The sequence below is a fragment of the Saccoglossus kowalevskii genome, chromosome 7 (genome assembly GCF_978046115.1).
Source record: "Saccoglossus kowalevskii chromosome 7, keSacKowa6.1, whole genome shotgun sequence".
Taxonomy (NCBI): domain Eukaryota; kingdom Metazoa; phylum Hemichordata; class Enteropneusta; family Harrimaniidae; genus Saccoglossus; species Saccoglossus kowalevskii.
In genome coordinates this window covers 34,889,942-34,906,426 of record NC_140647.1, presented here as the reverse complement: position 1 = coordinate 34,906,426, position 16,485 = coordinate 34,889,942, and the positions used below count along the sequence as shown (strand labels likewise).

The 16,485-nt window shown below is 34.1% G+C and overlaps 1 protein-coding gene across 1 annotated transcript in view; it reads right to left on the bottom strand.

Annotated features, from left to right (window-relative positions):
- LOC100376849 (DDB1- and CUL4-associated factor 7) overlaps nt 1-14,937 on the bottom strand; it is a 40,618-nt gene extending 25,681 nt beyond the window's left edge. The window contains exon 1 of the mRNA XM_002742356.3: nt 14,688-14,937. Coding sequence (XP_002742402.1) covers nt 14,688-14,837 — 150 coding nt within the window. The 5' untranslated portion in view covers nt 14,838-14,937. The remainder of the gene's footprint in view (nt 1-14,687) is intronic.
- Nucleotides 14,938-16,485: the final 1,548 nt, after the last annotated feature.

The window sequence follows — 16,485 nt, the reverse complement described above, 5'->3', positions numbered from 1 at the left end:
TCATAAACTTGGTAAAAACTGAGTACATTATCAAGCCCTTCTTTCACAGTTCCATTGGTACCGGGTATGTGATTTAGACAGGCTCCAGTGTACTACTGACATACATGTAGATTCTAGTCAAATGATGACTTAGAGCTAGGGGACTAGTGTATCTTGGTATGTTAAGGCACTAAATTTATCCATCAATATACAACAATCTACAAAATGTGTGTAAATTCCATGAAAGCAACTTCTTAGACCCCAGCACATGGTATATTGACATATAAACTATTTATGTTGCAATCAATTTTCATGACGTGTGTGGATCCCCAGTCACTATGAATGGTCGTCTATGAGATTTCGCGCAAAAGAAAAAGCAGATTATGATAGCCAGCAATGTAAGAATGTCTGAGGTGAGATATAATCTACAAATAAACGTAGAGGTTAGAAAAATTTATTTCAATATAGTGTTATTCAATGACACTAGCAGAGTTACAACAGACACATAGCTCATAGTGTGCGTCACAACGAAATAGGAGAATGAACAGCTGAAGCTAGCCTTCCTGTTAATGATCTTATTTCAACATCAAACATACAGATACTGATACAACTCCTTGTCCATAATTAATCTTGCAGCAATGCGTCAATAATTATGTATTCTCTAGGGAGGACAACACAGACCTCAACATGTGCTTCAAAGAGTTTAATAATCAACCAAAATTAACTAATTACAGTGCAACAGATTAGTTTATACAACTATAATTGAATTAGATAGAAGGGTCCTATACTTATTTCCATACTAGAATACCCTTCAGAATTTTGTCTAAAACAATCTATTCTACAATTTTTTTTGAAAAAAAAACAAAAGTTCAATATCATAACTATGGTACAATAGAGGAAATTATAATGCAAATGTTTAGTTATTCATCTCCCAACTCAGGATTACATCAGATCATTGGAATTCTTTTTTTTTTATTCACACAAAACCTGGCCTGACCTTACTTTCTAAATCTGATTAACTAACCACCTAATGTACAAAAAGACATTACATATACCATGGAGGTAAATGCATATACAAAGTTTACAAGTCAGCATCTCATTAGCTCCTCTTATCAATTAACAGGAGATTATCTCTTGTGTGTTTATACAGTTGGGCGGATCAAAAGCTGAGTTCGCTCAATCACTTGAGAACATAATCTGTTTTGAATCCAGATTGCAACACCTTTGAGGTATTGATGTTACCTGATGACCATCCAAATTCTTGGGTTCCTGTCAAAACAGGACCTACACTTCTCAAGAAATAGGTAGGCTTGAAGAAGACAAGTATGAATGTTTTGAGTCAATGTACTAAGTCAGTTTAATTAGTCTCTTCATACATGCAACCAACTCCCATCTTCATTCCCTTTATCAGACAACCCCCCCTCCTTCCCAAGAAAAACAACGCATCATGGAAACTGCAGATTTAATATTAAAATTAATATTATCAAAACATAATGTCCTAATGATAAAACTGTAATAATCCCAATGCTATTAGTGTTCACATAATAATACCCAGAAAAAAACAAAACAATCTGATTGAATTTAAAAAACATCAATAGGTCTTTCATTTTGATATTTATTATTTTCATCTGGGTTTATCTACTTATTGATTAAAATTTGTTTCCACGGTAAAAAAAATATATAGAACTGATCAAACAATATAGCAACACAAGCTGGGATCCATTAATTTCAAGTACTTGCAGCGAGTGACACAAAACGAAGCCATATGAGATGGTTCTACAGTCTCCCTAATATATTAAAATTTACTTTTTCAACGAATAAATCAGTGCACATCTTATGAAACCACTGTGACTCAGAGCAAGCATTAATTATAATGGTCTTTTATTTGATAAGGATGCTGGCAAGCAACCCTGGATCTAATAATAGTCTGACAGCAAGAATATAAAATATGATGGTATGAAAGAAAAGTACATTTTCCCAAAATGTACTGTATTGTAGGAAACAAAAAATGGACATTACTGAAATTTGAAATGTTATTTTTCAACCATTAATTACTATTAAAGGCACTAGGCATTATGTTGCATAATCCTGTTTGATACCAATCCTATGTAATGTTTGAAAATACATGTAAAATACTTTAATCACACAAAATCTGACAACCGTGTACTATTTAAAAAACATAATTTTTTTTCTCCAAAAAGGTTTCGTCTAACATTCTGCAAATTTGTCATTGTTTTAACAATTTCCCATTGCATGGGATCAACTTTATTGAAAAAGAAATATTGTAATTTTTATTTGTCATTCAATCATTCATTTTGTGAAAGATGATACAACACACCTCTTAAATAAATATTAGGGGTCACCAATCTTTGATTTCAAACTTACATTAGCCCCAAAAAACAAAATTTGATTTGTTTTTTCTATTTCAGAGACATAAACTGAGAGCGAAAAAAATGAAATAACTAGTTTCCACACAAGGTTCGTTCAGTAGCACAAGCCTAGAATAAAGTTTTAAGAATTACAAGTTCAGAACAAATTTTGTAAACTTGTTCACAACCTTTTTTTGAATGCTATGATTTTTTGCACATTTTATGCATTTCTTTATAGTTTGTTGATTTTGAACTACATTGTACACATTTCCCATTGGCTTCAGATCTTGATCAAAATTGGTCGAGAATAAAAATATGGAAAATATTCATTGGTTTATTTTGATAAACAAGCAACAGATAGATGTCACAACAAGCAACAGACTTTGGAGTACAAAGGATTACAAAATTTATATAACCCCGATAAACAATCACTTAAAATTAGTTTTTTTTTTTCTCCATAATACAATTATGAATAGTATTTAAATGCTAATAAATAAATAGTTAATATATACTACCGATACATTGTTCACTGGACCACATGCTGAGTAAAAACAGTGACTCCAAAAGTGAATTAATGTGCAAATACAATCAAAATTGAACGTCTCACTACAATTTTCTAGAGGAAATATGACAAAAATTGTCCATTTATGGAATGATGCAGACAAGATAAAAGCAATATGGTACAAAGAAGAAAGTATTTGGTATAATTTAAAGCCACCACCTCCCACAGAGATTAACAGAGTCCAAAGGCTTTTACGATGATTTGACTGCAGGGCAGTATCCGAGATAGGAAACCTAACTAAGGTACAGTACCTGCAGTAGCGTGATAATTTAAAATCTGAAGACAAAATAGGTGAAAACAGAAAACTGCAAGCATGTTAAAGGAATCCAAGAGACAAATATCAGCACTGCAGAATACAGTGTCAAAAAATAAGCCATTTAAGGAGAAAATGGCGTCTTTGCAAAATATTTGAAATCAGAAATAACAATAACTGACATTTTACTTTAGAATTACTATTTTTTGTTTTGTACTTTATTACTAACATTTAAGGATGCAATAAATTCATTATTATTATAATTATTATTATACACTTTTTGGCTCTGTTATTGGGGCATGTAAACAAGAAATTCAATTGTTTGTTTATGTGAGCTTTTATCAGAGCTGAACTTATATATGGAATTCCCAACTGTAAATAGTGATTAATAAATTCAGTGTTAAACCAGGTCCTTAGTAATTGACTTGACTAAAAGGGGTCAAAACAAATGTGGGACTTGACATACGAATATATGTAAATGTATCAAGATATTTATCAATAATAACCATATTATACATGTGTAAATAACCTGACCTGAAGAGTGAACTCAAGGCTGTGATGGTTTTTATTTATTTGTATCTGTATAGGTGACTGTACACTAATATCTAATCATGTTAGGCGTTTCATTTTTGTCTTTCGACAGGAAGTTTGGTCTGCACATAAGTAGTGCATGATGGGAGTACAACCATGCTAGACTTTAATAACATTGTTAGTTTTAATTTGAGCTTGGTTAATAATTCTTCATTATTATTCGTTATATTTGATATATTCTCAAAGTACAATACAAATGAATTATAACCACTGAACTTTTCGTTTTCTGTTCTAGTCAATCATTATAACTGACACACAGTAAGCATCAATCTTTTTTAGGGTGAATGGGGTCATAGTACATACTGCATATACTAAAATCAGCATAAATATATATATGTGTTGATAATACCACAATTGTACAAGATTAAATACTTTTAAAACTTTACTACATGACCAACATTATGTTGAAATAAAAAACAAAGTCGTCAGATAATAGAACCAGACAATGTACTAGTGTTTAGTAAAAAAATGAGAAAAATGGACTGGGAATATACATGAAGGACGTACAGTAGTAACACCAAGTTGTACTTTTGGAACGAACTGAACCATCCCTGATTTCTGCACACTATCACTTTTGCATAATAATGCAATAAACATGATGGCTACCCTATTTGAGCTTACAAAAATGATTATGCTTATCGGTTGAAGCAAATCTGAAGATCGCTAACAGCAATCGTGAAATCCGATGACAAGCTTTGCCCTCATGAGTTTTGTCCTCATTAAAAGATGGAACGCTGATCTCAATACATGTAGGAAGACACCTGGGCCATGATGCTTACTAGGACTCCATCTACAGCTGTATCTAGTTACAACATCAAGCAATATTATCGCCATGTTTACGTGTATTCATACTATGTCGTCACCATTCAACTTTCATATTTCTCAGATAATATGCTAATGCCCTCTGAATTTAAAAGTCAAATTCACGCACCTTTCACAATATAAAATCCTACATATTTTTACCTATATTTTTTAAAAAAATTATTAAAAACTAAGCAATGAAAAATTAATAATGATCATAGACAAGATCAAAAAATACAATTCACAGACAATTCTTCTTTCATAGCTTGATTTTAAAGTACTTTTTTCTTTTAAAGAATAAAAACCAATCAAAGCGAGAAGACACTATATCGTGTACATCCAGAGAAGCAACATAAAAAACACATGAAGTACAGGTACTATAATTACAATGTACATACCGTAAAAACTCTATTAATACTTGGTGTAGTCGCAATCGCGGATGATCTCTGTCATCACAGCCTTTCAGTTAGCAAACAGTTTAGGTTCGGTAAAGATTTGACCTGAAAAAAATCATTCCCCCACGACACAACAGATGTTGGGCAAGATTATTACTTAGTCGATAAAAATCCAATGGTCAGCACATCGATTACGAATTTCCGTGATGGAAAGCTTAGTACAGGGCTTTTTTGTCGCTAGTCCACTGGGTTGCATCGACCAAGTGTCCACCATTATTCTATTATGTCATTTAAGTGAACCGCCCTATGGTGCGTAAATGGACGTTTTTGATCGGTCGGGCGATTGACCTCGTGTCACATTTTCATTATACCGGATTCGGTAAAAAACACAGAGTTAAGCGGTCATGTACGTTCTACATGTATAAATCTAACCTTGCACACATAATCTTGTACTGACGTATTTGTTGTCCAAGAAAGACGTTCTTTTTCATTTAACCCCCAGTTAACTCTTCGCGTCCATGGTATTTGTGAGAGTTGAAAGATTTTTTGAACAAATGACAAGTAACTATATTGATTTGCATTAAGCTGGGTGGCCCGAATTATAATATCAGTGCATGAACTCTGGAGGTCATTGCCCAATGCCGCACGTAATTCAAACGCGTGGTTAAAAAAATTATCATGAAAGCAATACATTACGAAGTTGAAATATTCAGAGCCGGTACAATATTGTAAACAAATTTGTGTAATTAGAAAAGCAGTGAACTAAGTAAACGACGTTGATATATTCAAAGCCAGTACAGAGTTGCATACAAGTTGCGTAATTACAGTACCTTCGGATATAATAACAATTATACTAGATTGACGCGCGGGGCATGAAAGAAAAAGGTTGCTAAGGTAACGCGCCAGTTCAGTGCCTGGCTTGGGGTCAAACTTCGGTCAACACACACTTGATGTCAGCATCGCCGCGCAGCAAGTTTCGCAAAGTATTTGAAGTTCAATTGCATCCCAAAATGATGTTGCTGACCATTCAGTTGTCGCAGCATGTGTTGTGTCATGTCCATGATGCATCCTGTTTTGACTTTGGCTTGCTTTTCCTTCTTAGTGCATGTTCTTGTTCACATAAAATGCGACCTCTCACCAATGTATTGAAACACTTTGAATTTATACTTTGCATGATTATATTTGGTCAATGCGAAACATTATTTTTTCTAAACATTTTCTGAGATCATTTTTATCAGCACAGGGTTATTTTTCCAGACAAGATGGGCTTCGTAATATCTGCCATAACATCGCCCGGGCGATGCCTAGAAAAATAAAAAAAAGGCAGTGCAGAGCCAGACAGCTACTTTGTAGCCACGTGTTCATTGTTTGTTTATGTAAAGAGTGAGCTTTGCCATTTCACTGTTTCATTTCAAGTGTAACATGGTGCGTGGTCCTTGGCGCAGTGCGTGTTCTCTGCCCGACTATACGCCATGAATGTCGCTAGCCACGAGTCTCAGAGGCACTAAAAAAACGTCCTGTAATCGTGTTCATTGGAAAACAGAACAAACCACTAATAAATTTATGAAAACAGCTCCTTTTTTAATCGATCTAAAAGTACTCTTAATTCGCGCACCAAAAACCAATAATTTCCGTTTTTATGCTATTAATTCGTGCACTTGAAAAAATAATTATTTTTACTACCGCGAATTAATCGAGTTTTTACGGTAGGTATTCAAACATTTTCTTTTTATGTTTGAAAATGCAATGTGTCCACTTTTTCATTCATACATGTAACATGGCTCACTCCTATAAATACACAACGCTTTATAACGCACATGTATATGTACATTGAGTGACATATTTCTTTCCACCAAATATTGGTGTAATATTTTGCACATTTTTATTCATTTCTCTTCAATATCATTAATTTTTGACCAAATGGACATTTTTTTTGGATGTTTTGATCAAATTTAAAAAAAAAATGGACAAAATTATGCAGATTTATTTTGTGTGAGGGTCAATGGGTTAATACAACAGCATCTTATATTACAAATAAATAAAATATCCCATAATTTCACAACAGTCAAAAACATGGGTAATGTGAATGTATAAATAAACCTATTCTGCAGACAGATTAAAAGCAATTAACACCCTGGTGAAAAGCCAATTACCGATCACTTTGCATCAATTTTCTCAGTCTCTGCTGTGCAGCCTATTGATTTCCCACAACTTTAAATCAAATGCTAAAAAAGCAGACATTTTATATAAACATGGCAATTATTAAAGTGCACTGACAGTGAGTAATTCAATAGGGGATGTAGGAACAATCAAAAGTCACATACAAATTGTTATTAAAATATTTAATATCCTTTTCAACATCATAATTTTCCTGCTAAAATTTTGCCTTTTTTGTGTATTTTCTTTCATTTCTCACGATAGACATAATTTCGTATTGGCTACAAACATGACTCAATCAAAATTTTCGAGGAAAAATTGAAAAAAACACAAATATGCAGGTTTTTATTTTGGGAAGGTGATAAAGGACGATTTTGGCTTCCAGAGTTGAATTTATTGGAGGTGTGTGGAATTAATGAGCTGTAAAACATACTTCTATACCCACAAGCTGATATATCAGCACAACATTGATTGAGTGGTTTACATGACAACCTCCTTACATACAGAGGTCCACTTTTGCCTTCAACAAAAAAAAAAACGTATTTTAAATTTGGATACAGATCTGTTTCCAACAGGAAATTATGTTCAATTGGCTTAAATCACACAATTTTTTTAAGCAAAATAGATAAAAATAAGCAATATTATGGAGAGAATAATGGCTGTGCTCGAAGGGTTAAAGCAATTATTATTCACCAAACCCGGATAAGAAAGTACAAACAAATCAATAAGCAAGAAATGATCTGGATATATATTAACCCTTTAATGGCATAATTTTTCCATCCTTTTTACAGTATTTTTCAACAAAATGCACATAATTTTTCATTTTTTAAATCAAGGAAAGCTTAGAAAAAGAAATTCTGTGCGCTGAGAGTATTGCAGACATATTAAAGTTAACTCAAAATTTAAAGTGGGAGAGTCGTCACCTGCGCATGCCTCAGATGGCCATAGCGTGTTATTGTTTACAAACAAGGGTCTACCCATGAACCTTTGCATTTTTAGCATGTGTTGTTATTGTCACTTGGGACTCAACTCCTGCGCGTGTGTGCAGGTGACGACACTCTCGCTTTAAGATTAGCCTTGCAAACAAGAATATTTGTCTGCTATTTGAGATGCACAATATGAAAACAATGTGATTCACATTATCAGAATTTATAATACTTACAAAAAATACATTTGATTCTACATCTGTGGTTTTTTCAGTCTCCAGAGCACTTCTGTGACAAATTCAACTTAAATGTGATTTTTTGATACATCAGAAATGGGCTAATAGTAATTAGATAATCAATATGCATGTTTTTCAAAATTAAACTAATCATGTCCGGGGATTACCCTATTGAACCAAATAAGTTATTATGCAAATTAAAGAATTATTATGCATAGATTTAGGTCAAATGATCTATTGTCCCTATTGTGAGATGTTTTAAACAAGAAGCCTCTCGGCTGAGATAGTTCCGCTGTTAACAATGCACATTTCCATTAAACAACTGAAGATATCCATGGAAAATGAAAATCTGGGAGAGGTCTACTACCTGAGGTACCTATATGTATAGAATCAAAGCAATAAAAGGTAGAAAATATCACTTTTACCAAAAATTACAAAAATAATCATCAAAACTAGAGAATTGAAGATATCACAAAATGAACAAATCTCGGGGAGGTCAACCTGAGATACTATATGTATAGCATCAAAGCAATAAGAGTCGCAAAAAGTTGACACGAACGATGACAGACAATGATATGATAAGTTCTGCTTGATAAAGTCGACAGCAGAGCTAAAAATACAAGGTATATTTTTGAGTGCATACTTAGTTAGTAGTCACCATCATGAAAAAAGATATTCTCACTAAACAAGTAAAAAAAAAGATAAACATAATACTTTCTGTTTGATGAACATCAATACAGGGCTTTGAAGTTCTGATTTACAGGATACCCTCGCTAAAAAGGTTGAATCGGTGAAAATAAAATCCACCTTTCTTCTTGTATTATACATTCTCGTCAAGAACCAGGGAAAATTAACTCCATACAAGACAACCCAAAAAGTCCTTTCAGTGAAAATTAATTCCTGCTACAATAAAGTACTTTAGAGTAGGACATCATATGAAACCTGTGCACAGAGCGAGGTCACCACTATCAACAAACCATTTTGCGGTGTGTGCTTTGTACATTAATTCAAATCACTGTGTTGTATGCAACACTCGCACTTACTAAGTGACAGCTTTAAAAAGCTTGCAAACAAGCAATAAAGGCAAATAAAGAGCAGAAGCCAAGTTATTAGACAACCAGTTTATAATAATTGTAGCATAATTGCACACAAACTGATTCACACAGAGGCTAATTAATTGTCGTTTTTCACTCCATTAAAAAAGTAATTTTCTATTGCACACCGCATTGCCAATTTATGATTTGCATATGAAAATGTTATAAAAAACACGGTATTAATTTGTAAACTCAAAAGAAGTTGTATATTGATACAAACAATCATTCTGATGGGGAATATTTTACATAATGCTTACTGATCAATTTGCATGTAAATTACAAGACATTTGCGTTGAAATGATTGATTATATCCATAATGCTGTAAATGAAGCCAGATTTCAAATGGCATCTTTTTCATTAAAAGGAATTTAGTCACTGCGTTTACAACTATCGCCTCATTATATCCAGTATTAGTTTAGATAAAACGACGCTAGATTACTTTAGGTTGAATGAATATACATGTACTTACTTCTCTTTCTAAAATAAATGTGTACATGTTTACACTGGTAATTTAATCACATGTAGTCCAAAAAAGGTGTTATTTGGATCATACACAGAACGAGAAAATAAAAAGACAAACTAGTGTACCGTAAAAACTCGTTTAATTTGCGGTCTCTATTAGTTCGCGCACCCATTTTATTTTCGAACGCTAATTTTTAAATGTATCCTTTTAATTCGCGGCGTTCAAAAACATTAAAAATTGTATCCTATTAATTCGCGGGCCAGAATAAAGTGGATAACTCAGAATATATTGCATGAAGACATTAAAAATACACATAATTTTATGTTATCAGAACTTGGTGTCGCCGCATTCGCAGATGATCTCCGTCATCACAGCCTTTCAGTTAGCAAGCAGTTTAGGTTCGGTAAAGATTTGACGTGAAAAAAAATCATTCCCCCACGACACTACAGATGTTGGGCAGGATTATTACTTAGTCGATAAATATCCATCGGTCAGCACATCGATTACGAATTTCCGTGATGGAAAGCTTAGTACAGGGCTTTTTTGTGGCTGGTCCACAGGGTTGCATCGACCATGTGCCCGCCATTATTCTATTACGTCATTTAAGTGAACCGCCCTATGGTGCGTAAATTGACATTTTTGATTGGTCGGGCGATTGACCTCGTGTTACATTTTCATTATCCCAGTGCCGCACGTAATTCAAACGCGTGGTTATTAGAGTTCAGTCGAAATGTACGTGAAAAATAACGCGATCGAAGTCCGCTGCCCAGAGTTTATTATAGTAAAATTTAATTTGACGTATGGTATGTTTATGTTTGCGTAATTATTATGAATGCAACGCATTATCAAGTCGGTGATATTGAAATATTCACAGACCCAATACCCCGGGTCAGTGCCATAACAATAGTTAAAAAAAACTAATTATCATGAAAGCAATACATAACAGAGTACAGAGCCGGTACAATATTGTAAACAAATTTGCGTAATTAGAAAAGCAGTGCACTAAGTAAACGACGTTCAAGTTGATATATTCAAGCCAGTACAGAGTTGCATACAAGTTGCGTAATTACAGTACCTTCGGATATAATAACAATTTTACTAGTTTGACGCGCGGGGCACGAAAGAAAAATGGTTGCTAAGGTAACGCACCAGTTCAGTGCGTGACTTGGGGTCAAACTTCGGTCAACACACATTGCACAACAAGTTTCGCAAAAAAGTACTTTAAGTTCAATTGTGTTCCAAAATGATGTCGCTGATCACTCAGTTGTCGCAGTGTGTGTGTTGTGTCATGTCCATGATGCACCCCGTTTCGAGTTTGGCTTGCTTTTCCTTCTTAGTGATGCGACCTCTCACCAATGTATTAAAACACTTTGAATATATACTTTGCATGATTATATTTGGTCAACGCGAAACATTTTTTCTAAACACTTTCTGAGACCATTTTTATCAACGCAGGGTTATTTTTCCAGACAAGATGGGCTTCGTAATATCTGCCATAACATCGCTCGGGCGATGTCTAGAAAAATAAAAAAGGCAGTGCAGCCAGACGGATACTTTGTAGCCACGTGTTCATTGTTTGTTTGTGTACAGAGTGACCTTTGCCATTTCACTGTTTCATTTCAAGTGTAACATGGTGCGTGGTCCTTGGCGCAGTGCGTGTTCTCTGCCCGACTATACGCCATGAATCGATCAAAAAGTACTCTTTTAATTCGCGCACCAAAAACCAATAATTTCCGTTTTTAAGCTATTAATACGTGCACTTGAAAAAATAATTATTTTTACTACTGCGAATTAATCGAGTTTTTACGGTATTATGTAAAGTGTCCTCTCTAGATCAGTGCATGTATATTTAACAACTCTTGTGGTACATACAAAAAAGCTCAGTTCAGCTAAAATTCACTCGCCTGACAGACTTGTCTGTCGCGTGCCAAAACAAATGCGCAGTTATCACCTCTGTAAAAACAAAGAAAAACTGTCAAGTGTAATTTGATTCTGTTCGCAATGATAAAAAACTCGTTCAACAGGGATTTGAAAAATCGGCTATCGCTGCTGCGTTACATTCAGAACATTGACCTTTTATATTGGGACTCAAAAATTACAAAGTACTACCAATTTCCGTAATAATATATCAGTATCACTTCATTTATTTATTTTCATTGAAATAATGACCACAATGAATACGTTTATTTTTTATCATGACAGTATGTTTTTTTGTATTGTGTGTGGAGAAAAAAAGATGTTGTTTGGCAGCCACTTCGAATTTATAATAAAGTCATTAGCGTCATCTTTTATTAGCGAATCAGTTCTCTCGCTAAATTCGCTAAAAAGACATGCTCGCGAAAAAAACATTATTTGTCATGATGGAGACACATTAATAGAAATGGAATACATTCAATAATTGTCAGTTATTATGACCTGACACAGTGTTGAAACCTGGTGAAGTAAGACGTTATAAAGCAAAGTGTCACGCATACATGTAACAATGAATTATAAATTGTTATAAATGCAAATACTAGTACGCATTTGAGGATTATTTTACAACTCACAATTTTGTAAACAAGTTACGTATACTACATAATATGTGTCATGTCACTAATTTGCAGCTTTACAATATTGCAACAAGAAAGTGATGAACAACAAGATCATAGTATTTTACATAATCTCTAAAAATGCCAAGTCATTTTTTTAATTTTTATTATTCCTTAAGCAACCCCTGCAAGCATTATCCTCGGTAAACAAAGAAATTTAAAGTCATATTTCATACATAGGAAAGTGAAACCTTTTCCTACATGTGAGTAATCATTATTTTGGCAGTGTAGCCACATTACCAGTTTCCGCAACAATTGCTGGGCCTTTATGATTATAATATAAAGCTATAAAACATATTTCTAGTTCTTTTTTTGCTTACTCACATATATCAACATATCTTATTTATTTAGGACTGTACAAACATTACAAAATATATTAAAATATATATCAAAAGGATGAGTACACAATGCAGGAAGTCAATCTTCTATCACTGATATCACAAACACATGGTGTAGTGGCTAATGGTTACATTACACAGACCATCCATCTAGGATATTACGATCAGCGACAACTTGTAGGATTATATTTCTTGTTATTGACAATTAAAACAGAACCAAAGGAAACGAATCACTATATTTCTTTGAAATCAAAACCCGTCCTGGGGCTAAACCTAGATGAAAGGATAGATCATTGTGGGTGGATGGATAGTGAGAGTGCATGGCTTGTTGTTGAACAGAATAATTCAGTTCTACTGCTAACTGATTCAGTCTGGGATGATACTATTAGATGTTTTATTGCTTTGTGAATGTTCACATTTGTTGTGGATAACCACTGAATCTATCTGGATGTGCAAAGACCTTAAATGTACCTTTCATTGATTTTATGTTTAAAATTTATTTGGCCGGAAAATCTAAGACTAAATTGAGCATTTAATATAAAGCTTTGTATTCAAAAAGTAACCTGATTCAGCGTTTGAGCCTACGAAATAATAATTACATAATGAACTATACTGATTTTTTTATTATTTATTTACTATACTCAGTAAATATTAACTAATATTCCCACCCTTCACCTCGGAATAAGGAGAGAGCCCAAGATCCTAGTCTTATTTGTCAACGAGCCAACAAATTTCCGTACGTCAAGGATATTCACGAAATTGGCAGTGACAATTTCTGTGGTTCTATGTCATGCAGTATCTGTGATTTTAATACGAAATTTTGTCTTCAAGAATGTTATGATGGTGGTTTAGATATTGGAGAAAACAAGAGTTTGTATTTAAAACTGCAATGAGTAGTCAAAAAATTATTGTGTTGAAATCACATTTCTACTGTAATCACCTTATTGTTTCAAACACAAAAAAACGTCAACATAGCCAGGCAAGTTTCTGACTGGTTTGCTATGCACACCTGGAGATCTTAGAACAAATTGGGTCAAACCAACCTCAACAGGAGATGACAAACTAATAGTGGGAACTTGGACATGTTGAATATAAATAGAAGATTTATTTCATTCAATCGTAAAAAATGCTATATAATGAATGGCAAAGTTATCCAAACAAAATATATGTACTGACTTATAGTCTGAAATGTCAGGACACAGTCGCTGGTGTGCCAGTGTCATAGCAGTCGTAAATGCACGTATTTAGCCAAATGGCACTCTTTCATACAAATGGTATGAACTAACAAGTTGTAATTAACGATCATGAGAGTGAATTGAAAACCAGTCAGCAACTTAGCTGGCAATGTTGCTGTTTTGGAGTCAGAACAATATGGAGGTGACAGTGTGTATATGTGTGAAATTTTGAAGCTAATCACTTCCGAAAGACAAATTATTTCACATGAAGAGCATGACGCCAAGTTGCATTAATATACATGCACCGACCTTCAAGCTCAGCGAACGTCTACAAGAAGCCCATTCATTTTTACATACAAATTATATGACATGACTCGATGCCAAATCCGCAACTGTAACTTGCAAAATTATATTTGACAGACACACTACACGCATGAAATAGAAAATGAAATAGAGAAACACGGCGATTTACATTTATGATTGGACACTGTCATGGTCATAGGGAGAAGCATGTCAAAACACGGTTGACCTTACTGATTGTCCCGCGAGAAAGGCATGGACCGAGAACCAGCCTGGCCTAAGTGCGATCAGCTGATATACATGTATCTGTAACCGGTACCAAAACATCGATATACTTTGAACGCAAAACATATATTCAAACAACCGTCAACCACCCAGAGAAAATATAGGAATGGATCGCAGTTGAGCATCGCGGAAAGCACGCTGCTACCAAAAAATATGTCAACAGAACAGGCTTTACCTTGTTATTGTACTCTTCGACGAAACTCCCCACGGCCAGACGAAACCTTTTGTCTGGACGAACGCTCCAATTCATACTGTAAAGCGTCCATGGTGCCTCGTATTTATAGATCTCTTTCCTCTTGTTCGGAACGGCTATACTAGCCGACATCTTGATTAAAAGCCTCCTGGCAAGCGACACAAAGCTGCAACTCACTCAATCCACGTCAATGCAAAAAATGAACTATGCTGACAGTACAACAAAGATGGCGGAAATTATCAAATGGCCTCGTTCTCGATTACCCTCGAACACGGTTCTGAACAAAATTACAATCTTGAAAACAAGCCGATTTTAATTTGCATATTTTCATGATTTTCACTGATTAAATTTATAGAATAATTCTAGATTCGGAAATCCAAACATGGTCTAGTGCAGTGACGTACGCCTCTCCACTGATTACCATTGGTACTAGTACATGGAGTAAGTAAATTATCAAGTGTCGTCGGTGGTGGCGCCCTATAAACAATTCCAGGCGCCAGAAGCAGTGATCAGACCCGGGATATTGGCAGACACAAAATTATATCCTACTAAACAGAGGTCACTAAATATAAGACAGAGAATAATTTGAAAATAAAAAGGCGCAAATTAATGAAATAAAATTATCAGATTCGGACATGTATTGATTCAATCTTGCCACATTATATAAATATTACGGTGCTATTAAATGATAGAAAAAATAAAATGCAAAAGATGCAATAAAAATATTATTAACATAGACTCTAGTGAATGTTTTATGGTCATAATGACTTCAAGCATTTTTAAGGTCGTTTTTGAGTATTATAACGGTTACTCATATTTTCATATTATAATCTTATTCTACATGAAGCTACTTTTTGGGCAAAAATGCCTAAAATATGAAAACGGCAATATTTAATCAATTTGACATTTGTTTCTGCAGGGAAAAATCTCGCAATATCTGAAACATATCATAAAAAAACAGTATACGAATAATTCTGTCACAAATTATTAGGGGATTCTGTGGAATACAATATATTTTCCATGAAATACAGCGTTATAAGGGGTCAACGATATCTCAATATATTTGATTACATTTGTATACAACATTATGTTAAAAGTGACTATGGTGTGATAGTAGTCGTCGTGCATTGGCATTCAAATTTTGTATAAAACAAATAATATGAGGTTGTTGAGAGAACACCGCAAAGTATGCATAAAGGCAGTACAGCGATTGTATCAACTGCCATATAACAGACAGTACTGCCTGAATGCAAATGTTGCGTTATTCTTGTGATAAGCTTATTATTATACAATATCTTATACATATTCGAAACAAAAGTGAGCAGACTAATTTGTAGCCCTGTCTACGAAAGGGTGATTTTGTTTGGTGGATGATGACTTTTCTTGGCCTAGATTGGCTCTCGCATTTGACCTTGCTTCAGTCCTTCAATAGTTAATTAGTATGCAAATTAACAACGTGAAGATTATTTCCAAAGTGCCAGTAATGTACAACTACCCAGATAATATGCAAGTGTACCACATTTGAGCAAACGTTGGTATCAACAAAACATGCTGAAAGTAGTTAATAGTATGCAAATTGCTAATCAACATATTCAGGTTAATTCCAAAGTACTGATGGAATATGTTCGCACACAATCTACATTAAAAATGTTCGCATAATGTGTTCATAGAACAAAAAAGCAATATAAAATGAAGCAGGGCATCATGGGAATTCTCTAGTTAACTGAGCATAAACCACGAAATGACGAGTGGCAAAGCCACATAGTCTGTTAAGTGACAA